Here is a 23,244-nt window from a genome sequence, read left to right on the forward strand (position 1 = left end):
ACCCAGAATCCTGCACTCAGAGACGGGCAGATTAAACCACTCACGCCAAAAAAGGGGAAGTTCCAACACTATGGTAACATGCAAAGAAGGGCTAAACATATAGATCTACCGCCGGAGGCAGCACCCTTTGTGTCCATCCTCTCGGGCGTGCCCAAGCTCATTAATAGCAAAATTGAAAGACCAGCAGACCTGGCAAACAAGGTGGCTTTCTGGCTGACAAAGAATAGACCCTTACCACCCAATATCGATGGAACGATCTTAAATGTTAGAAAGGTAGGGTGGTTGGGATCTATCCCCCAAGGACATACCGGGAGACCTGGTTTTGGTCAACCTTAGGGACCCTCGAGTCATCCAACATCTCCCAAGTTGGCAGCCACAGATGGGTGATGGCCCAATCGGAACATGGGAACTGCATGACTTTTACCCCAGGACTACATATCTGCCCCCTGCAAGATCATACAAACAAAATAACTTTGGGACGGGTAGTGGTGGTCCTGGATCTAGCAAGCATATACTACCCACCCATAACCGATTTTCTTTATTCTAAGGCATAGACCTAGTTCCCTGACTTGTTAAATCCGTTTACGGAAGGGCTCGCATAAGTAACTGAAATTGATAATGACTCACACTAAGTCCTTGGATGGTCTTTACCAAAGGAACAACTTATGTATTTCTCTCCCTTATAGCCCCTGAAGGATATCTGCCTTATTTTTAAACGTATTTAACAACAAGGGGTGGTGATGGACAGAGTTTCTAAATTAAGCAGAATACTCTCACCCAGTCAAGAGATCAGGGCTAAACACCGTTTTTTAGCTCACTGCACCATCCCAGTTCAGAACCTGGCTATATGCAAATTAGTCTGTTCCTGTCCCAGTGCATGATGGGAACAGGGCAAGCCAAACTACCAAGCCAATTCTTTCACTGGGAAGGAAACAAGCTTCCGGGGACCGGTTTCTGGCATTTCAGCCGTCGTCGGCCCGGCTTGCTTGAATCCTGATGGTGCAATGAGCAAGGGACTCACATCTGAGTATACCCTTCCATGCTTCCTGATCTTTGGACTGGGTAAGAGTGGTCTGCTTAATTCAGACACTCTGTTCATCACCACCCCCTTTTCTGAATCGTTTTTGGCCACTATAGGTGTGGCAGGGTATACTCAGACATGAGTCCCTTTCTCACTGCACCATCAGGATTCAAGCAAGCCGGGCCGAAGAAGGCTGAAATGCCAGAAACCGGTCCCCGGTAGCTTGTCTCCTTTCTGGTGAAGAATTGGCTTGGTAGTTTAGTCTGCCCTGTTCCCATGATGCACTGGGCCAGGGACAGACGGATTTGCATATAGCCAGGTTCTTAGCTGGGATGGTGCAGTGAGATTAATAACGGTGATGGATCTAGCCCTGATCTTTGGACTGGGTAAGAGTGGTCTGCTTAATTCAGACACTCTGTTCATCACCACCCCCTTTTCTGAATCATTATTTTTAAACGTGTCATCATAACATGTAAACATACCTTATTTTTTAAAGCAACTGACTTAATTGAAATTGCTACGACCACGCCTTGTAAACAAAGCTGCTAGGGTTTGTTTACAATGAATTGTAAAAATGATTTGATTAGTATAATGATTTGTAGTTAACTTTGTACAGATAGTGACCTTGTAATGAATATAATTGATCTCTGACTTTATTGTGTTTTTACCCTGTATGCTTTTATGAATTTTTACTGAATTCGAATAAAGCTTGTTGAATTGAAAATTGAATTGAAAACGAAAGTTCATTTTAAGTTATGGCTAGAATTTTTTATTTTTAAATAAAACTTTACGTGTTGGCTTTACTTTGTAACCATTGTTGCACTTACCTGTTTTTAAGTGTATTTCTGAGGTTTTTTAAACGTGTTACAGTGTTTTAACCAAAGCGAACAATAACAACTTTAACCATACTTTTTCAGTAAACATTTAGCTGTGCGTACATACGGATAGAAATAGATCTTTTAGTAACAGAAGTGCTTAACATTTTTATTGTTTTACATAAACATCACATTGAGGTGACTAGGTGTCCAAAATAATTATGCACAATCTAAATCATATCATAACATTCAGTTTAAGAAAGTAATCAATATAGGAAACGCAGACATGTGTACTTCATCATTCTCATGTGTCCCGTTACCTGGGCACTGTTTACAATTGGAAACATGGCACGTTTATCTACACAAGGGGTTCTGGTAACAAAATGAAGACCAGGATTCTTAGAAGCAAGTGAATACTTACGTTTGAGGGATTTTCTCTTGTGGTGGCAGTGGTTCAACTTTGGCGGCTGGTTCTACTGGCTTTGGTTCTTCCTCCTAGGGTGGGAAAGTGAGCTGTGAGTGAAAACCCAAAGCGACAGAGGAAAGTGCATGGTGATATGTATGTCTAAGTAGCTATTAAAGTACTGCTTCACTGCACGATTAAGAGCAAAACACCACAAACTAAAACCTAGGATCTTGCTTTTCCTCACTCTGCATGATCACAGATAACTTGCTGCAGTCCATTTCATTAGGTATAAAATGTTTATAGATAAAAGGGCACGCTTCCCTGGAAGAGTTCGAAGAACTGAACTGAAATGCTATGTACCATAGTAATTACTGAACATGAAGTTCTTAGGTTATTTTTTTTACATTATTAGCTAGAATGCAACCAACATCAGAAAGTGTTGAGACTTTTAATCAACTGACTGCTAAGCCCTTTAGTTGTAAAACACACATTTTGGTCAATTCAGGGTTATGCCCAAGTTAATAAATCCGTGTTATAAGCATTTCAATTCTGGGACCTATTTTCCCCAGTATGCTGGGGGATGGAGTAGATATGGAGGAATTGTAAATTGTTATGCAACAGCCTTAGATGCGATAAAAAATATGGCAAACTTTTGCGACAAAGCAGTAGCTGCTGACGTAGCTCTAGTGGAATAAGATTGTAGCCCCACTGGAGGTTCCTTTTTTAGCTAAAGCGAATCTTAATACAAATGAGTACCCACCGAGTGATGGTCGCTTTTGCACAGCCAACCTTTCTTGGAGTCCACATAGTCAATGAAGAGTTGATCGTCCACCCGGAAATCCATTGTGCGGTCATGATAGAAAGACAGAGCACGTCTCGGGTCCAGACGGTGGAGTCTCTCCTCCTCCTTGGGTGCAGAGGCGGGAAAAAGGTGGGCAGAGAAATAGTCTGTCCGGTGTGAACAACTTTTGGCAGGAATGAGGCCCTCGTTGGAAGTACCACCTTGTATGGATGGACCAGGAAGAAAGGGGGCTTAGGAGAAAGAGCCTTGGCTCACTCACTCTGCGAACAGAAGTGATGGCAACAAGAAAGGCAGTCTTAATTAAGAGTGAGAAGCCTAAGAGGACAGGTGTGAAGTGGCTCGAAGGGAACACACATAAGGTAAGTCAAAACAAGGTTCAAGCCCCACTAAGGCATTATGAAAGGAGATGGAGGAAAGGGATGAATAATGCCTTTAAAGAACCTACTTACAATAGTGGACTTGAACAAAGAGGGCTGATCTGGTAGCCAAAGAAAAGCAGAAATGGCTGCCGAGTGGCCAGAGTAGAGCCCTGAAGGGCCAAAGAGAAGAAACAAAAGAACCTCAGAAAGAGGGACAGAAAGGGAATCCACAGCCTTTGCAGTACACCATGCCACAAATTTGTTCCCTCGACAGGCTTATACAGTCTTAGTGGAGGGACCCTGGCTGCCATGACATTACAGACTTCGCCGCTCAATCTCAACACAAGGAGGTGGAGGCTGGACAGATTCGGTGGAGAACTGTCCCCTGCTACTGCGACTGCCTCCAGAAGGGGCAGTCTGATCGAGGATCGATGGCCATGCTCAGGAGCTCGGGGAACCAAACTCTTTGTGTCAAGTCCGGAGCCAAAAGAATGACTTGGGCCCGGTCGCGCTTGATCATCTTCAGCACTTGGGGCAGAAGTGGTACAGGTGGAAAGGCGTACAGGAGGCCGCAAATCCACTCGTGTCGAAAAGCGTCGCCAAGTGAGTGCCGCCTTGGAAACTGCAACGTGCAGAATTGCTGAAGTTGCATGTTCTCTTCAGTTGCAAACAGATCTAATACAGGCTCTCCCCACTGCTGAAAGAGACCTTGCACCACCTCTGAGTGAAGACGCCATTCGTGATCCACCAGGCACCAGCAGTTGAGTTCGTCCGCCCTGGCGTTCAGAGAACCTGCCAGATGTTGAACCACCAGGGTAATGCTGTGATGTTCCAGTCATGTCCAAAGGCAAAGAGCCTCTTGATAAAGGGTCTACGACCCTATCCCGCCCTGTTTGTTGTAGTACCACATCGTTGTGGTGTTGTCCGTGAACACCTGCACTGCCTTCCACTTGAGAGAGGGAAGGAATGCCTTCAGTGACAAACGAATTGCCCTGAGCTCCAACAGGTTGATATGGAGCACGGACACCACCAGAGACCAGACTCCTCTGATCTTCGCCTCTCCCAGGTGGCCGCCCCATCCCAGGTGTTATGCATCGGTCACCGCCATCAGGTCTGGTTGGGGAAGGGAGACTGGAACTTCAGGTCCCACAGCAGAGCCTGTATGCGCCATCTGGTGTAATCCACTAACAGGATGCAGGAGGCCGTGACGCCCAGCAGCCTCAGGGTCATTCTAACCAAAAAATTTCGGGATAGAGGCTGAAACATAGGTATCATAGCCCGAATATCCCAGACTCGCTGCTCGGGAGGATAGGCATGAAACTACGCTGTGTCCAGAACAGGTCAGATGAAAGAGCGACTGAGAGGGAGTCAGTTGTGACTTCGGCACGTTGATAGTGAACCCCAGCGAATGCAGGAGGTCCGCCGTAGTCTGGATGTGGGAGACGACAGCCTGGCGCGAGCCCACCTTCAACAGCCAGTAGTCGAGATAGGGGAAGACTGGAACCCCTGATCTGCGCACATGAGCCGAGACCACCACCGTCACTTTTGTGAACACCAGAGGGGAACTGGTAAGGCTGAAGGGGAGCAGGGTGAACTGAAAATGCTTGTGGCCTACCGTGAACCGTAGGCAACGTCTGTGGGCTGGCAGGACAGGGATGGGAAATAGGTGTCTTGCAAGCACAACGCGACCATCCAGTCTCCAGGGTCGAGGACAGATAGGGCCTGAGCCGAGGTTAGCTTTTTGAACTTCTCCTTACGGATGAAGCGGTTGAGGGTCCCGAGGTCTAGGATAGGATAGGATGCAGGCCTTTGCCCTTCTTGGGCACCAGAAAGTATCAAGAATAGCAACCACAACCTACTCCTGGCACCGGGACCCTCTTGATAGCTCCCTTGGTCAAGAGAGCTGATACTGCCTGGCAGAGAAGCGCCAAATGAGCCTCCGGCATGTGATCGAAAAACTGCGGCGGGAAGGGCAGCCTCGAAGGAGGGAGAAGCCCCTTCGGACTATCAGCAAAACCTACCCGTCTGATGTAATAGATTGCCAGTGGGGGAGGTGATGCCAAATCCTGCCGCCCACTGTCCGCTAATGGGCCTGGAAGGTCAGACTAGGAGGGTTCGGAGGCTGCTGTAGGAGGAAAAGGGTGGACGGGCCCGCACGTTGGTTCCCAGACCTTCGTCGCTGGGTCCTATGTCCGCGGCCACGCAGAGGCTGGGCAGCTTGCGTGAGCCCGTGGCTGGATGGAGTCAGACGTGATGGGGTGCTCCTTCTATATCCACGAAAGGGGCAAAAGGCAGACTGTGGTGGATGGGAGGACGCAAGGAGGCCCGAGGATCTTGCCGTAGCCTGAAAATCCTTAAAGCGTTCCAGGGCCGAGTCTGCCTTGTCACCAAAAAGGCATCGGCCATTGAAGGTCATGTCCATCAAAGTTGACTGAACATCCCCTGAAAAACCAGATGTCCTCAACCAGACGTAGCGCTGATGGGCTAACCGGCGTGGCAATAGTTCTGCCTAATGAGTCGGTGGTATCCAATCCACAGCGGACTGAATTTTGCTCCTCTCCCATCCGCTTCAGCCTGGGAGAGAACGGCCCGAGCCTCTTCCAAGCAATGAGGCGGCACTTGGACAACCGTATCCCAGACTGTATGGGTATATCAGCCCAAGAGGCTTGCAGTATTCACAGACTGCAGCGCCAAGCTGGAGGAAGAGAACATGCGCTTCCAAAGATAATCCAGCTTCTTGGATTTATTTCCAGGGGTGCAGAAGAGAATGCGCCCTTGGAAGGAGAGGCGTGGACCACCAAGGTCTCAATGAGGATGTTGGGTGAGGGGATCGCCCGGAGCCAGGCCGTGGCAGCGGCGGCAGGCAATCATCTGTTCCACAGAAGCCACTGTGCTGGGCTTGGACCAAGTGCAGAGAAGAACGTCCGTGAGGGCTTAATTGACGGGCAAGAGGGAATCTGAGGTTGCCGAAGGTTGAAGCACCTCCGTCAGGAAGTTAGTCCTGACCGCCAATGTAAGGAGCTCCAGGTCCAAAGCCTCGTCTACCCTATGCACCACCACTGCATAGGACGCTCTATCCTCCGTAGACACGGTAGGGGGAGAAAGCATGTCAAAGACTGGGGAGGTTGGGGGCGTGGCCAAGCAGCATGGCCGACAGGACGTGAGCTCCTTCGGCTCCCGGCAGGCCAGCGCAGAAATCCTGTTATAAATCCTATCTTGGGGATCTCGGACCGAGTATACGGGGTCCAAGAGTCCCGGCGACCTAGGGGCACATCCTGTTCGGTGGTTCGCCCACCCAGTGGACGACGGTGGCAGCCCGGACTACGGGACTGCTGGGCTGGATTAACCAGAGACAGGGGCTGCGGCCTACACTAGCGTGGCAGAGACAGCCGCGATCCGGGTGCCCTTTTGCGGCCGGGCCTGGTAGAAGAGTGCCAGCAAGGGAGGCGCCCACTGCCATCGGGGGTCCTCCCGAGAAGTAAGGAGCTCCTGTGGCCCGTCCAGGCCCTGCAAAGGGCACGGCCGGTGCGGGGGCGGGGCCGAGGCAGCGGCGTACGCCGGTGCGGCAGGGGCGGCCCGCGATCCGAGTGCCCGTTCGTGACTGGCCCTAAAAAGGAGCGTGCCAGCAAGGGAGGCGCCCACTGCCATCGGGGGGCCTCCAGAGAAGTGAGGAGCTCCTGTGGCCCGTCTGGACCCTGCGGGTACACGGCCGGTGTGAAAAGCGAAGCCGGGGCTGCGGCCTACACCGGCATGGCTGAGGCGGCCCACGATCCGGGTGCCCCTTGCAGCCGGCCCAAGAAGCAGCGTGCCAGCAAGGGAGGCGCCCACTGCCATTGGGGGGGCCTCCCGAGAAGTAGGGTGCTCCGGTGGCCTGGCCGGACCCTGCGGGTGCATGAACGATACAGAGTGTTCTGGCGAGCACCCCGGGTGTTACCGTGGGACTGGACCCGTCTGAAGTGACGTCCGGGCCGGCCCTGGGGGCGCGCACTGCTCTGCGGGAGGTGTGCCCTGGACGCCGGGACAGCTGACCGGAGGCGGGCGGACGACTGTTGAGGCACCGTGCCTGCAGCCAATGGACTGACACTAAGAGAGGCCGGGGTTGCGGCCTACATCGGCATTGCCGAGGCCCGGAGCCGGGACGAGTGGCGGCGTAGCAGGGGGTCTCCGCGGTCAACTGCGACTTCACTTGAGGGGCGGGGGTCCTCGTTCTGCCTCTGGTCTATACACACAGCGCACGAGAGGAGGCTGTGGACGCTGGGAGACCTGGGGACGGTGCGGGCCTATTCACGGTGAGGGAGGACGTTGGACTCCTTCAGCCTCACTGATGCTCCTGGTGCACTGCGGGTGTGAGTGGAGACGCCTGGAGCTGGCCTGTCTGCTGCCCTGGAGCGGTGCCCGCTCTCCTTGGGGGTCCGCTGCGACTGCGTCGGATCTGGCCTTTGTGGATCCTTGTGGCCTGGCAGCTTGGGCATTGTGACCCGGTACCGAGAGACTTCTGCATGCGCCGGGGATTCTGCGGATGACGCTGCGATGAGTGGGGACTGGCGACGCTTGGGGCCACAGCTACGTGCAGCCAGAGAGACAGCCGCGGACTCTTCACAACTTTACAGGCCTTTGAGTGGGGCTGCCTGGGGACACTTCTGCTGCTCAGGAGCCCAGGTGCGGTCCCTTTAGGCTGCTGCCATGCATAAGGACAGGATGCCCCACGCCTCTCAGCCAAATACCATAACGCAGTACACCACTCAACGACTCCCTTCGCAGCGGATCAAGCGTCAGTCGGACAGGACAGAGAGAGTGAGGTCCCTGACAAGCCCTCCCGAGCAGAGCTGCTGAAGGCAATACAGGGGTTCCATACCGCCCTGGAGAGGCAAATAGAAACAATGTCCATAGATGTGAACCTGCTGTAGGCGGATCTGCGGAAGGTGGAAGATAAAGTCTCGACTGCGGAGGGGAATATCGTCCAGCTGCAGGGAGAGGTGGCGTCCCTAAAAAAGACTGTCTCGCAGCTCACCGACTCAACGGGGACGCTGGAGCGCAGAGCAGAAGATGCGAAATGGAGGGCACGCCGCAGTAACATCAAGGTTCTTGGCATTCCGGAACGCTCGGAGATGGGTGTGAGAAGGTGGCCTGATATGCAGTGCTCACTATTCTAGTGATCACTATGTATCAGTCCAACAACCCTTATTGATGATTGGTTGTAAGTCAACCTTATAGACCAGCTATCCTAGTAGCGTGGATACGAGCAGTCTAAGGCTAAAGACTCGAGAGGGCGTGTTAAGCCAGCTGTTATACCACACATATACCCCTTGAACACCAAGTGAAAGGACACCACACAAGTGTTATGAAAATAAACAGTGTATTTATTAAAATCACAACAGCCCTGTACTCTTTATGAGGACAGGGTACTAAGCACAAAACAAAACTCTTACGAAAATACTTAAGTTAGCACAGTATATACAAATGCCCGAGGGGCACGGAAAACCATATACTCTGAAAGTGGAATGCGAAATTACTAGCAGGTAAGTACAGTACTAATAGGCTTTGGAATCGCTAGGCCTTGGCTATAGAATCTTCAGATTACTTCTAGGAGGCCTAGGGGACTCGGGTGCAGAGTGTGCACTCTCACGCGTAATGCGGGACAAAGTCTATGGTAGCTAGATTTCACAGAGTTAGTGTTCTCGGGCGGACCCGACCTGGTGGGAGGAAAACGAAAGTGGATTCTGACCCTTGGATAGTGAGGCTATGCTGGGGCACCGAAATGCCGAAGTTACCTAGCCCAGGGGCTGCAGCTGCATAGGTCTCAAAAGACGTCGGGAATCCTCGTAGACGGACCAGGAGCCTGGAAGAAAGATGCTGGCAGGCGACCAGTGAAGAGAGTTCGAAGTGATCCAAGCCTGGATCTTGAAGATAGATGACACCTGAAAGCAGAGGGGACCAAGTTCGTGACTACTAGCCAGTAGTCAGGTGGCACCAGGAGGGCACCGGATGGTAGTCACCTCGACTAGGTGAGTGGGTGACGCTGTGCTCGCAGATCTCACGGACCAGGAGGCATTGTCGGCGACCAGGATGGAGGAGCGAGCTGTCCCACGATGGATGAAGCGGTCGGCGTCGCTGGACCCAGGATTGGGCAACAAAGCCTTGGCAAATTCAAGCCCACGCGGTGGACTCAAAATGGCGTCTGGAGTGGACCAGGAGGGTCCGGGGTGCCTCTCTTGAAGAAGGAAGCAAGGGCCAGTCTGGAGCAACCAGACCAGCAGCAGTGATGTCGTCGGGCGTCGTGAAGAAGTCCACAAGCCAGCCGGCTAGTAGCCACACAGCGCGGTGAGCAGGCAAAAGCAGAAGGGCCCCACGCAGATCGTGGAGATGCTGGAGGGCTGATCTTCGGTGCTGGAGCTGCTCAGGGTTGGGGCTTCTCGGACCCCAAAGCACTCACCAGTGGAGCACACGGTGGGCTTGTTGCAAAGAAGTCGTGCAGTCTTGGCAATCATCGGTCCCTCGAGGTCTCGTCGCACTCACGGTTCTCAGCTTGGCTGTAGAGGTGAGTAGAGGTCAGAGGTGCCAGGGAAGCCGGGTCTCGTCGAGCTGGGCAGTCGGATTCCGGAGGAAGGACTTGCAGCAGACCGCAGTGTTCTTAGGATGGTGCCTGCGGATGCAGGGTGACTACTCCTTAGCCACAAGGGAGAATCTTGAAGAAGAAATCTTGATGTCCTTTCGCAGAAAGTTGTGTCTTGATTCCAAAGATGATCTAATTTTAACAGGGGGCCCGCTCCTATCTTTATACTAAAAAAGGGGGCTGACCCGGTGACTAGGTCCTGCCTATGGGTGGGACTAGGAGGGGGGTGGTTACACCCCTCTCCCATGCCGGACTTCCCCCAGGCCAGGGGCTAGTGTGCCCCTGGAACTGGTTCTGACCGGCCTATGCGTAGTGAGCACCGGGGTGCCACTCAGCAGTCACCTTCCTGTAAAGCCCTGCCTACCCAGGATACACAAAACCCTGTCTGGGACGGTGCTAGCACCGCCCTCGACAGGAAACCCTTTGTCCAGGCTCCCCTCGCTGGAAGGACTCCCAGCTGCAGGGGGTCAGACTCGTGTCTGTGGTGGCAGCATCCATTTTGTGGAGCTTAGGCTTCGTTTAACTTTAACCGGGGTTCACAGTTACATACATGTCGTGTCCCTCTAGAAGGGTGGAATGCTAACCCCGTCGCCAGAATTGGCGAGGGGTTAGTATTCCAAATGGTATGACACCTTACTCGACAGGTTTTGATAAAGCAATACCAAAGATAGCATTTAACCGCGAGGATTATAATGCACTTAAGAGTATATGGTATGCGTTATCATGGAACAGCTATTAGGACTTGGTTCCGCAAGCTGCAGACAGGCTCAGCTCATGCCAGAGCACCATCTCACACGATTCCAAGCACTCTGCCTTCAGGATTGTCAAGGCCTGCCATAGGAGTGACTGATAGGAATCTGTGTGTCCATTTTTAGGGTTAGATATAGGTATACTATATCTACAGCACAGGGTGATTACACGACTTTGCCCCAGCTGTCATGCAGCCAGTTGTGTCAAATTTAGGAGGCCAGCCAGGGGTGGCATAATACATGCTTCAGCCCCTGGTAGGCCCTGGGTACACCTATGCCCTGAGTTACAGGGTCTGACAAGGTGGCCCAGTACCAATTGGTAATGCACCTAGGGTACATGTTGTAATTTAGAGAGAGAACAGCCAGGCTGTGGGTCTGATTGGCAGGCCCACAGCCAGACAAAGTCGTAAACCAGTGAAACATGGGCAAAAAATCTGGGTGATCATAGGATTGCAGACCCTACTCTCCTACAATGGGCAATGCGGAGCGCTTCCTGGAACACTAGAGCCGTACAACACTCTGCCCCACGGGCCTGTCTGACGTCTTTGTAATTGAGTGCGCCCATAGGGCGCTGGTCCCGCCGCTAAGGCCGGGCGCCCCGCCGCGAGCCCTCATCGGTAAGATCCTGAATTACCGGGACAGGGACTGCATCCTGAGAGCGGCTAGGGAAACGGCGAACCTCACCTTGGAAAACGCCAAAGTGTCCATCTACCCGGACTACACCCACCACGTACAGGAACAGCGGAAATCCTTCCTAGCAGTCAAGCAGAAACTTCGGGAGTTACACCTACAGTACATGCTGCTATACCCTGCTAAACTTAAGGTCATATCCTAGGGAAAGGCACATTTCTTTGAAGCCCCGGAGGTTTGGAAGTGGCTGGAGATCAGGGGGCATGCCCTTCCGCCAGGCGAATGGGGGGGGGGGCCCGGAGTACATGGGGGACACGGCCATCGAGGAGGGGCAGTAACAGACGCAGACATTCGTCAGATGCTGCTGTATGCAAGGAAAGGCAGCGTGTCACGGTGGGAGACTATGGGGCCCTCCGCCTGGAGTTGTCAGGCCTTCCTGTGCTTTCAGTGGTTCCCCCTCAGGATGAGGTGCTGGTCCCGGACACTCTGCAGCCCACGACGGACACTCTCCCGCCTACCACCGACACGGTTCCTGAAACGGCTAGGGCCTCGATGGTTGCCTCCGCTGCTTTGTCTTGAAGGACATATCTGGTTGTGCTCTAACTGTTCTGAACTGTGAGCATTGGTCGGTCTAACTGGTCTCACTCACGACAGGGGGAGTGTTCTGGGGGTACTTGGATCGGGGGGTGCTGTTCCTAGTGGGGCGGGGGTTCTGAGGGTTGCGCATGTCTAACTCCTGATGGTCCGAGCCCTATGTCAGTGTTGAGACAGCTGGTTGTGTCGGGAGCTGGGTGGGGGGAGGGCAGTCTTCTTTTTTACCTGTTGGGCGGTTTAGCCCAGTTGGGCGTAGGGGTTACTGTGCACGTCCTGGCACCAGCAGGGGAAGGGCATATTGGCAGGTTTTGTTGTTGCAAGTATATTGCTCGTGGGAGGGGGGTGGTTGATGTTTTGGGAGGGGTTGTTGAGGGGAACTGTTACAGGCATCATATGTATCGCATTTCAGGCACGGGATCAGGGTGACAACATGGGTAGAGTACTATGGCTTGCTCGGATAAGTCATCAGACATGGGGTATACGTTTTTGAGTTGGAACGTGAGGGGGCTGAGCACATGCACTAAAAGATATAGGGTCCTGTCCTTCCTTCGCAGGCACAGAGTCTCCATTGCGTGGCGGTGGTGAGAGGGGCGTGCATGGGCCTCATCTATGGGGTTCGGAGACAGCTCCACTGGGACTTACGGGAGGCGGAGGATAGTCTTTTAGGCTTGCAAACCTAGACGGCTCCTGATGCTTTACAGCAGGAGGAGGAACAGAATGCTCGGTCTCGCATTCATGATATCCTAGAACGGCTTGACAGATATACCCTCGGCCAATATAGGCAGCGCCTTCACAGGGAGGGCGATAAATCATGTCGCCTTTTAGCCTGGATCCTTCGGCGGGAGCCTACAGGAGGTGTGGTCCTCTCAGAATTGGGCATCCTGCGCCAGTCTCACCTACAGCGGGTATATGCCGCTGACCCTGCCATTACTGAGGCCTCTTATCTCCCTTACCTTCAGGGGTTGCCCCTGCAGTTGCTTCCCAAGGCGGCACAGGAGGAGTTAGATGAATCCCTGACGCTGGGTGAGGTGCGTTCTGCATTGGGCCGCTTGCTGCGAGCTAAGTCTCCGGGGAGTGATGGGTTCCCTCCTGAATTTTATCAGACATTCAAGGGTACACTTTCCCGCCTCCTCTTGCAGGTATTTCTCGGGGCGTTTGAACACGAGACTCTCCCACTGAGTATGACACATGGGGAAATATGTATGATCCTGAAGCCGGGGGGGGGGGGGGGACAAACATGACTCTTCGTCGTATCGTCCGATTACGATGATCAACACGGACGTGAAGATTTTGTCCAAGCTACTAGCCACGCGTTTGACGCCATATGTCTCACCTGGTCCATGAAGACCAGTGCAGGCTTATTCCAGGGCGCAACACAGCCATGAACCTGCGGGGGTTGAATCACATTATGCATGAGGTACGTGGCAGGGAGGAGCAGATGGTTCTGGTGTCGGTCGACCTCGCTAAAGCGTTTGATACAGTCGATTGGGGGTATCTACCAGAGGTCCTCCGGGCAGTGGGGTTAGGCCCCAACTTTTGTCACTGGATTTGCATCCTATATATGGCCCCTCGCGCCAGGGTGAGACTTGGAGCTGCACAGTCGTCGGAGTGGGGACGGGGACCGGGTACACGCCAGGGGTGTCCTCTCTCACCGCGCCTGTTTGCCCTGGCCATAGAGCCCTTTGCTGTCAGAGTCCGAACAGAGATGGCACAGTGGGGTATTACGGTGGGAGACACATGCAGTGTCATCTCCTTGTATGCGGATGACACCTTGTTCTATTTGACAGCTCCACGGGAGGCACTGCCGATATTGCTGCGCCACCTGGATCGGTTTGGCGAGGCATCGGGGCTGAAACTTAATCGCGGCAGGTCTTTGATCTTCCCGCTTGCGGGGTTTGACTCAGCGCCACTGGGAGATTTGCCAGACCTCGGGCTCCGTGGGGAACTGGAGGGATTCCGTTATCACGGAATTCAGGTGGCCCGACGGACTCACAGCTGCTGGTTCGGAATATTGATCGGATACTCAAGTCCCTACAGCAATCGGTGTCCTTTTAGAATTCTTTGCCACTTTCTTTAATGGAAAATGCAAACAAAACAGGTGATGGACCGAATGTGGATCAATGTCACACACTTTCTTTAATGGGACGGCTGGCCGTCGCCAAGATGGTAATGCTTCCCAGGACGCAATACGTCCTCCAGAATTCGCTGTGTCCTCTTCCCCCACGAGTCTTTCGCACTCTTAACATGCTGCTCACGTCCCTGCTTTGGGTGTGCCGGCGCAGCAGGGTAGCACTCCACACTGTCGTTCTTAGCTACGAGGAGGGAGGCCTGGAGGCGCCACACTTCGACTTATATTAATATGCAGCACAACTACAGCCTGCGGCCCAGTGGTTCACCTACGCAGATAACTGGGAGACGCGCCTCTTGGAGGGCAGGGCGAACATACAGGGGCTGCAGGTCGCAATGATGCAGGGGAGGGGAGCGGACGAAACTCTTCCTTATGTTGTGCATCACACAGGCATCTGGCACGGGGTCTTGCGGAGGGCGCCCTTCCATAGGGAGCTACCGGTCTGGATACTGGCCCCTTTCATTGCCATAGAGAAACACATGTCCTTCCACTCTTGGCTGGAGGGGAAATGCCGGGTTCTAGCTGATCTCTACCCTAACGAGTCCTTCCTGACTTATGAGCAGGCGGAGGAGGCCTTTGGTCTTGGGAGAGGGCAACAACTGCACTATCGGAGACTGCAGGATGTGGTGAAGGTTACCGGACGCACCACCAATGACTCACACCTTAAACATTCTTCTTTCCTGCGGCAGGGGGCGTAGACTAATCTCTCTACTATATACAGCCGTCATGGGTGGCATGGGAGGCGGATCTCGGTACTGCGCTGGAACAGGGGCAGCGGAAGCGAATAGGGTCCCTTACGCGCAAGGTACGGTGCAATGCACAGTTCAAATTGATACACTAACTTCCTACACCGCACCTACCTGACTACGGTCTTGTTGAAGCGCATCTCTGGGGACAGGGGGGACAGCTGCCCTAGATATAGTGCAGGGGGAGCGGGCTTCTTACACCTAGCTGGGACTGCCCTTTGATCAGGAGTTTCTGGGCGGGGGTGGTAGATCGAATAGTCGCCACTACAGACTTTCAGATAGCAATGTACCCCTTGCATTGTTTACTGGAGTTAGTCCCCAAGCAAAAGAAAAGGAAACTCTCCTATAAACTCTTACAATTTATGTTGATGCCTGCCAGGCGCAGGGTGGCAATCACTTGGATGGGATAGAGGGCTCCGGAGGTGCCCACCTGGCTTAAAGATGTGAGAGTGGCCCCTGGCCGAGGAAACTCATATGCAACTTACTCGGAGGGACGAGAAGCACAAGTTACTACTTGTGTAACGATAGATCTGTAAGAGACATTAGTTAGTGATAGATTCCTTACCTTAGAATATCCCCAGGCGTCAGACTGGATCCGGAAATTTTTGCGTAGCAATACCCCTGCGCGTCGGTAGGCATCGTCTGTGGCTCCGCGTCCGTCGTTAGCGCCGGAATGACGTCGGAGTACTTAGACGCCGCCCATGCGCGCTGACGTCAGTTCTGATACACAGCTTTTCCGTGCCAGATACGCAGAGCCATGATAGAACCAACACTGGTGCCATGAAACTAGGGCCCTGAAGGGGGATGACCTTAACCCTAGATATCGGTTCGCAGAACGGGGAGGATGGGTGTGTCGGTAAGGAATCTATCACTAACTAATGTCTCTTACAGATATATCGTTACACAAGTAGTAACTTGTGCATCTGAAAGAGACACGTTAGTGATAGATTCCTTACCTTAGAATAGATACCCCAGCAATACCAACCCCGGTGGTGGGTCTGCGAACCAATATCACACCAGAAAGTCCTGGAGGACGGAGCGGCCAAAGAAGCCATCCCTCCGGACTTGACTGTCCAGGCAGTAGTGTCTTGCGAACGTGTGCAACGAGGCCCTCATCGCTGCCTGGCAAATGTCCTGTAAGGGGACTTCTCGGCCCAGGGCAGTTGTTGTCGCCGTGGCACGAGTGGAATGAGCCCGCAATCCAGCAGGGGGCTCCTTTTTCGCCATAGAGTAACATGCCTGAATACACAAGATGATCCACTGCGAAATGGTCCTCTTGTGTACTGCCTTTCCCTTCTTTGCGCCCACGTAACTAACAAAGAGTTGGTCATCCACCCGGAATTGGCGTGTGCGATCTAGGTAATAGGAGAGCGCACGTTTTGGATCCAGACGGTGGAGCCTCTCTTCCTCTTTCGAGGGATGCGGAGGCGGAAAGAAGGTGGGCAAAGTAATGGACTGCCCGATGTGGAAGGCCGTGACAACCTTGGGCAGAAAGGAAGGTCGTGTACGCAACACCACCTTGTCTGGATGAACAGATAGGAAAGGTGGAGTAGAAGAAAGAGCCTGGAGCTCACTCACCCTCCTGGCAGAGGTGATGGCGACCAAGAAAGCAGTCTTCAATGTGAGAAGACGGAGAGGACAGTTATGGAGCGGCTCAAAGGGAGCACACATCAGATAAGTGAGAACAAGATTCAAGTCCCACTGGGGCATCACGAAGGGAACAGGAGGGAACATGTGTGTGATGCCCTTCAGAAATCTATTTACAATGGGGGACTTGAATAAGGAAGGCTGATCAGGTAGCCTTAAGAAGGCGGAAAGAGCAGAAAGGTACCCTTTAAGAGTGCCCAGAGCAGAGCCCTGCTGGGCCAGGGAAAGAAGGAAGAGCAGCACTTCCGAAAAGGGTGCAGAGAGAGGATCCACAGCCTTTGCTGTGCACCATGCCACAAATCTGTTCCACCTGCAGGCGTATACCGACTTTGTGGAGGGACGCCTGGCTGCCAAAAGGAGATCACAGACTTCAGGAGGCAAGTTAAATGGCCTCAACTGTCGCCGCTCAAACTCCAAGCTTGCAGGTGGAGACTGGACAGGTTCGGGTGCAGGACCGTCCCCTGCTGCTGCGACAGAAGGTTCTCCCGAAGAGGCAGACGAATCAGGGGATCGACTGGCATGCTGAGTAGCTCGGGATACCAGTATCTTCGTGCCCAGTCCGGAGCCACAAGGATAACCTGGGCCTGGTCGCGCCTGATCTTCTTCAGCACTTTGGGCAGAAGTGGTATAGGCGGAAAGGCGTACAATAGACCGCAACTCCACTCGCAACGAAATGCGTCTCCGAGCGAGTGCCGCCTTGGAAATTCCAGCGCGCAGAACTGATGACATTGCGCGTTCTCTTCTGTGGCGAATAGATCTAACCAAGGCTCTCCCCATTGCTGAAAGAGACCTTGCGCCACGTCCGAGTTCAGACGCCATTCGTGATCCATCATGCACCGACGGCTGAGTTCGTCCCCCCTGGCATTCAGAGAGCCTGCCAGGTGTTGAACCACCAGGGTCACGCCCTGCTGTTCCAGCCATTGCCAGAGGCGCAGAGCCTCCTGGCATAGGATCCACGACCCCACCCCGCCTTGTTTGTTGCAGTACCACATGGCGGTGGTGTTGTCGGTGAACACTTGCACTGCACTCCCCCGGACAGAGGGGAGGAATGTCTTCAGTGCTAGACGAATCGCCCGCAGCTCCAACATGTTGATATGGAGCCGGGACTCCGCCGGAGACCAGAGGACTCTGATCCCCGCCTCTCCCATATGGCCTCCCCAGCCCTGGAGGGACGCGTCCGTCACAACCACGTGCTCCGGGTGGGGTAGGGAGAGGGATCTGCGACTGATCCAGTCGCGGTCCGTGAGCCACCACTGCAGTTGTCTCGCAGTGCCCTCCGAGATCAGGACATGATCGGACAGGTTGCCCTGATGCTGGGCCCACTGAAACTTCAGGTCCCACTGCAGAGCCCGCATCCGCCACCTGGCGTGATGCACCAGAAGGATGCAAGAGGCCATCAGGCCCAGAAGCCGCAGCGTCAACCTGACCGAGACTCGGGATAACGGCTGAAAGATGGGAATCAGAGCCTGTATATCCCGAACCCGCTGTTCAGGCGGGTAAACCCGAAACTGCGCCGAGTCGAGAACCGCTCCGATGAAGAGGAGCTTCTGAGAGGGACACAGGTGTGACTTTGGCACATTGATGGAGAACCCCAGCAAGTGCAGGAGGTCGGCTGTAGTCTGGAGGTGGCTGGCGACTGTCTGGGGCGAGCCCGCCTTAAACAACCAGTCGTCTAGGTAGGGAAAGACCGATACCCCTAACCTGCGCAGATGAGCTGCAGCCACCGCCATCACCTTCGTGAACACCCGTGGGGCGCTAGTAAGGCGGAAAGGAAGCACGGTAAACTGAAAGTGCTCTTGGCCTACCGTGAACCGCAGGTAACGCCGGTGGGCCGGCAGGACGGGGATGTGGAAATAAGCGTCCTGCAAGTCCAACGCTACCAGCCAGTCTTCCGGGTCCAGGGCAGCTAGGACCTGAGCCAAAGTCAGCATCTTGAACTTCTCCTTCCGGAGGAAGCCGTTGACGTTCCGTAGGTCCAAGTTAGGGCGTAGGCCCCCGTTGCCCTTCTTGGGTACCAGAAAGTAGTGGAAGTAACATCCACACCCTACTTCTGGCCCAGGAACGCGCTCGATGGCCCCCTTGGCCAAGAGGGCCGTGACTTCCTCTTGCAGAAGTTGCAAGTGATCCCCCGACACGCTGTGGCATTGCGGTGGCATGGATGGAGGGGTCGCCTCGAAGGGGAGGGAGTAGCCCCTTCGGACCATCTGCAGCACCAACCTGTCCGACGTGATAGTGCGCCAGTGGGAGAGGTGATGGCGAACCCTGCCTCCCACAGGCGTCACATGGGCATGAAAACTCGGACTAGGAAGGTTTTGAGGCGGGTGCTGTGGAGGGAGGTGTGGACTGGCCTCGCCGTTGTCCCCGACCGCCGCCACGGCCGTTTCCATGGCCGCTACCGCGCTGTTGGACATTCTGCGGCGTGTGGCTGGCAGAACGTGTGGGGGCGCCCCTTCCGTGGCCACGAAAGGAGCGAAAGGCACCAGATTGCTGGCGTGGGGCCGAGAGGCCCAAGGACTTGGCCGTAGCCCTGGAGTCCTTGAAAGGTTCCAGCGCATGGTCTGCCTTGTCGCCGAAGAGGGGACGGCCATCAAACAGCATGTCCAGGAGAGTGGCCTGGACATCGGCCGAGAAGTTGGCGGACCGCAACCAGTCGTGGCGTCGAACCGCCACAGTCGTTGCCATCGCCCTGCCCAGTGAGTCCGTTGTGTCCAGTCCAGACAGGATAGAAAAACGTGCTGCATCTCGCCCCTCCGCAAGGGCTTGGGCGAGTTTAGCCTGGACCTCCTCCGGGCATTGTGGCAGCACCTCCGCAACCGTGTCCCACAGAGTGTGGGTGTAGCGGCCCAAGAGACAGGCGGTATTCACAGAACGCAGCCCTAAGCTAACAGATAAGAACACCTTCTTCCCGAACTGTTCGTATCTCTTGGATTCCCTGTCGGTCGGGGCCGACGGGAATGCGGTCTGGGAGTTGGAGGCCTGGATGACCAGACTCTCGGGGTGGGGTGGGTGGACAAAAAGCATGGGACGTTCCTATCCACAGACGGACCTGTGGCGGGCTTGGACCAAGTGCCCACAAGAACGTCACACAAGGCCTCATTGAACGGCAGCAGAGGCTCACTGGAGCTTGACTGTGGTTTGAGGGCCTCGGTGAGGAGATTAGTACTCACGGCCGAGACGGGGAGCTTAAGGTTTAAGGCCTTAGCTGCCTTCGTCAACACTACACTATATGTAGAACCCGCCTCCGAAGCCACAGTCGGAGGGGAGCTAAATCCAGTGTCTGGCAAAGTGTCAAGACCACTGGCCTCCCCAAGCTCATATCTCCAGTCCTGTTGAGACTGGCAATCCAGTGCCAGAGGGTCCTCGGACCCCTCCCAATCGTCCTCGTCACCTGTGTCCTGTAAACCAGGATTAGTAGACAGGGCCTCCTCGTGGAGATAAAAATCTCCAAAGGCCAACAGAATCGGCGTCCAGCGGCGCCCTTCCGGCGCTAGAGTTGGACCGAAGGAGACATTGGGGACGGCGTCCACAACGGGCGCCGGGGGCTACACCCGTGGGGCCGGCGCCGGTGAGGTCGTAAGGTCGACCGGCGACGACCCGGATCCGGAAGCGGATCCGGTGAGATCCTGCGGCGCCGAGACCTAAGTCGCCGGCAGCGTCGGGCCGAAGCACCCGAAGCGCTAGGACCTCCGGTCGGGCCGATGCGCCCGAAGGCGCCACGGAACCCGACTTTGGAGGGAGGGACCTCATGCCATGAGGTACCGCTCGATCTCCTCTGGCGTCGTGCTGTGCCCAGGGACCCGAAGGTGTGGGGCAGGCGGCGATGCTTGCTACTCCCGCGGAGCCGCGTGGGCGGTGTCGCCCGTGCCCCCGGCCGCATTGTACGAGCGTCGGGGTGGGTCAGAGGAACGATGATGTCGCTCCGACCTCTCATGCCTCTTACCTGAGGACTTGGAACCTGACGACCGGTGTCCACTCCCGGAGCTCCGATGACTCCGACCTCGCAACCTGTCCCTCGACCTCCCGTGGGACCGGGACTTGGAGCGGCGCGGGGCCAACTGCCGCAGCTCGAGTTGCTTACGGGACCGCTCCCGTCTAGCCTTCGACGTCAAGACCCGGCAGTCGGAGCAGGTTCGATCGTCATTGTCGAGGCCTAAGCACTTCAGGCACCGGCAATGGGGGTCCGTGACCGACATCAGTCGATCGCACTTCGAGCAGGGCTTGAACCCGGGCATCCCTACCGGCACCGATAAGAGTCGAAGACTCGAAGAAAAGAGTGATCAAAAGATCAAAAAGTTCAGTCAGAAAATGACTCTGGGTAGAGCTTCTCCGGATCTGCGCTAGCTGGCGTGGAAAAAAGAAGAACTGACGTCAGCGCGCATGGGCGGCGTCTAAGTACTCAGACGACGTCATTCCGGCACTAACGACGCCGACGGACGCGGAGCCGCAGACGACGCCTACCAACGCGCAGGAGTATTGCTACGCAAAAATTTCCGGATCCAGTCTGACGCCTGGGGATATTCTAAGGTAAGGAATCTATCACTAACGTGTCTCTTTCAGATACTCCAGAGCGATCTACTCGCCTGGCGAACCATGTGTGCCTCGGGACTGACTGACAGGGGGCATTCTTCCCAGAGCGAGTCTGACGGGGCAAGTGACAAATTGTTCTCGCCAGTGGGGTTGGGATCTGATGGGGAGGGAGGGGGGGGGGGGGGGGGGAACATACTCCAGGACGATCTACTCGCCTGGCGAACCATGTGTGCCTCGGGACTGACTGACAGGGGGCATTCTTCCCAGAGCGAGTCTGACGGGGCAAGTGACAAATTGTTCTCGCCAGTGGGGTTGGGATCTGATGGGGAGGGAGGGGGGGGGGGGGGGGGAACCACTAGAGTTTATCTATTAACGGGAGTTGTGCTGTGCTTGGCTGCTTCCTCACGATGTTATTTGCCTGCTAATCTGTTATTCCTCATGTGTCCGTATCTCTCTGGATGATACCTACATTCCCAAGTGCCTTAATGAGGTTGTCGAACTGTGTACATGTGTTGTAGCGATGCCAATTGGGGAGTTTTTGTATAGGTTACATAAACTGAAAAAATAAAGTTTTTAAATAAAAAGACTGGGGAGGTATCCAAACCACTGGCGTCACCCAATTCCTCTCTCCAGTCCAGTTCTTCCAGCTGTTCTGTCAGAGGGTCCAGCGACCCCTCCAAGTAGTCATCACCAACCTCAGGGCGATAGGGAACACTGGGATGAACAAGGGAACAAAAGTACCCCCTGGCATTGGATTAGACATCGGTCGACATCGATCCTGCTCCATCTTGGGATGAGGATGGGAACGGCGTCTGGCGGGGGCATGGCCGGCACGGGGCATCGCCTCCAGGATCGGCACCGGGGAAGGTCGAGTAAGGTCGACCGGCGTCGATCCTGATCCAGGCCTGCATCCACAGGGGCCCTCAGGTGCCAGGACCGGAGCTGCTGGCATCAAAGGCACGGGGCCCCCAACTGACTCTACAGGGCCTGAAGGCGCACCAGCGGAGACTGGCTGCCCAAATACTCGGTGGAGGGCTTCGCAGACCGTACGAGGCTGGGCAGGGGACGCTCCGGCTGCCGGAAACAGGGGTTGGCGTGGAGTCGGCCCTGAGTCATGCAGAGGAGACGGAGCCTTAGAGCGCCTACGCTCCGAGTCCTGCTTCAGCCAACCGACAGGAGGGAAAGGTGAAGAGCAAAGGTGCTTCTTCGCCCTTCTTTTTGTGCTTCAACTTACCCGAAGAGTGCGGAGACTTGGACGAGGTGTGGTGGCACCGCGACCAGTCTAGAGTCCTTCACCTCGAGCGGGAGCAGACTGCTGGGCCTCCAGAAGCTTTTGTAACCACTCCCGCAAAGACTTCCGATTTATGGCCCGACAGTCGGAGCACGACTTCAGGTCGTGGTCACGATCCCGGCACCAGAGGCACAGGAGGTGCGGATCCGTCACGGAGATCAGCTTGTGACAGTAGTCACAAGGCATGAATACGGTCTGACAATGGCACATCCCTTGCGCACCAGGAAACGAAGACTCGAAAAAAGACGTTGACAAAAGTAAAAAAAAATGTATTTAAAAAATGACCAAGTGGCAAGCTCTCTCCGGATCTGTGCTAGGCTGGTGCGGAAAAAGAAAGAACTGACATGAGTGCGCAGGGTCAGCGTCTAAGTAGACACTGCAACGTCATCCCGGCAGGCACGATGCACACGACGGACGCAGAGCCGACCGGCGCCAACAACCGACGCGCAGGGGTATTCCTGAAGAGAAATTCTCCAGATCCAGTCTGACGGTTGGGGGTAATTCGAAGGTAAAAAACCTATAACTAATAGTCTCTTTCAGATAACAATTTTAAAAAAGAGAGTGGTGTCCCCCATTTTTTTAAGCAAATGGGTACAATAAAAGGTGAGCTTTGTTAACTTACCCTCTTCTGCAGTTTCTGAAACAGATTAAAAGGAGAAAAAATGGTTTCCCATGATGTCAAGCACACCTAGGATGTCCAGGTGACATTTACATATTGATGTCGTTCCAGTACTTATTTTCTCCTAATTTATGACACTTCTATCACTTTTTTGGGTTTTTTTTCAGTTTGCAGTAGCGGAATACATAGGTCCTGAAGAAAGCAAGGCTATTGGCCCTATTTGCTGAAACATGTCGACCACGTTCCACCACTAGACAGTTTATAAAGTTTCCCTGTCTTGGCTATTTTTAACATTGG

The 23,244-nt window shown here is 54.3% G+C and overlaps 1 protein-coding gene across 2 annotated transcripts in view; it reads right to left on the reverse strand.

Moving 5' to 3' along the window:
- Nucleotides 1-23,244, reverse strand: part of SARNP (SAP domain containing ribonucleoprotein) — an 852,488-nt gene that overhangs the window by 529,300 nt on the left and 299,944 nt on the right. For both annotated transcript variants that reach the window (XR_015309775.1, XM_086964011.1), the window contains exon 4: nt 2,258-2,331. Coding sequence is in view for 1 of the 2 variants with exons in the window: in XM_086964011.1 (XP_086820137.1) it covers nt 2,258-2,331 (74 nt within the window). In the remaining variant the exon portion in view is untranslated. The remainder of the gene's footprint in view (nt 1-2,257; nt 2,332-23,244) is intronic.

This window comes from Lissotriton vulgaris, chromosome 1_1 (assembly GCF_964263255.1).
Source record: "Lissotriton vulgaris chromosome 1_1, aLisVul1.2, whole genome shotgun sequence".
Classification (NCBI taxonomy): domain Eukaryota; kingdom Metazoa; phylum Chordata; class Amphibia; order Caudata; family Salamandridae; genus Lissotriton; species Lissotriton vulgaris.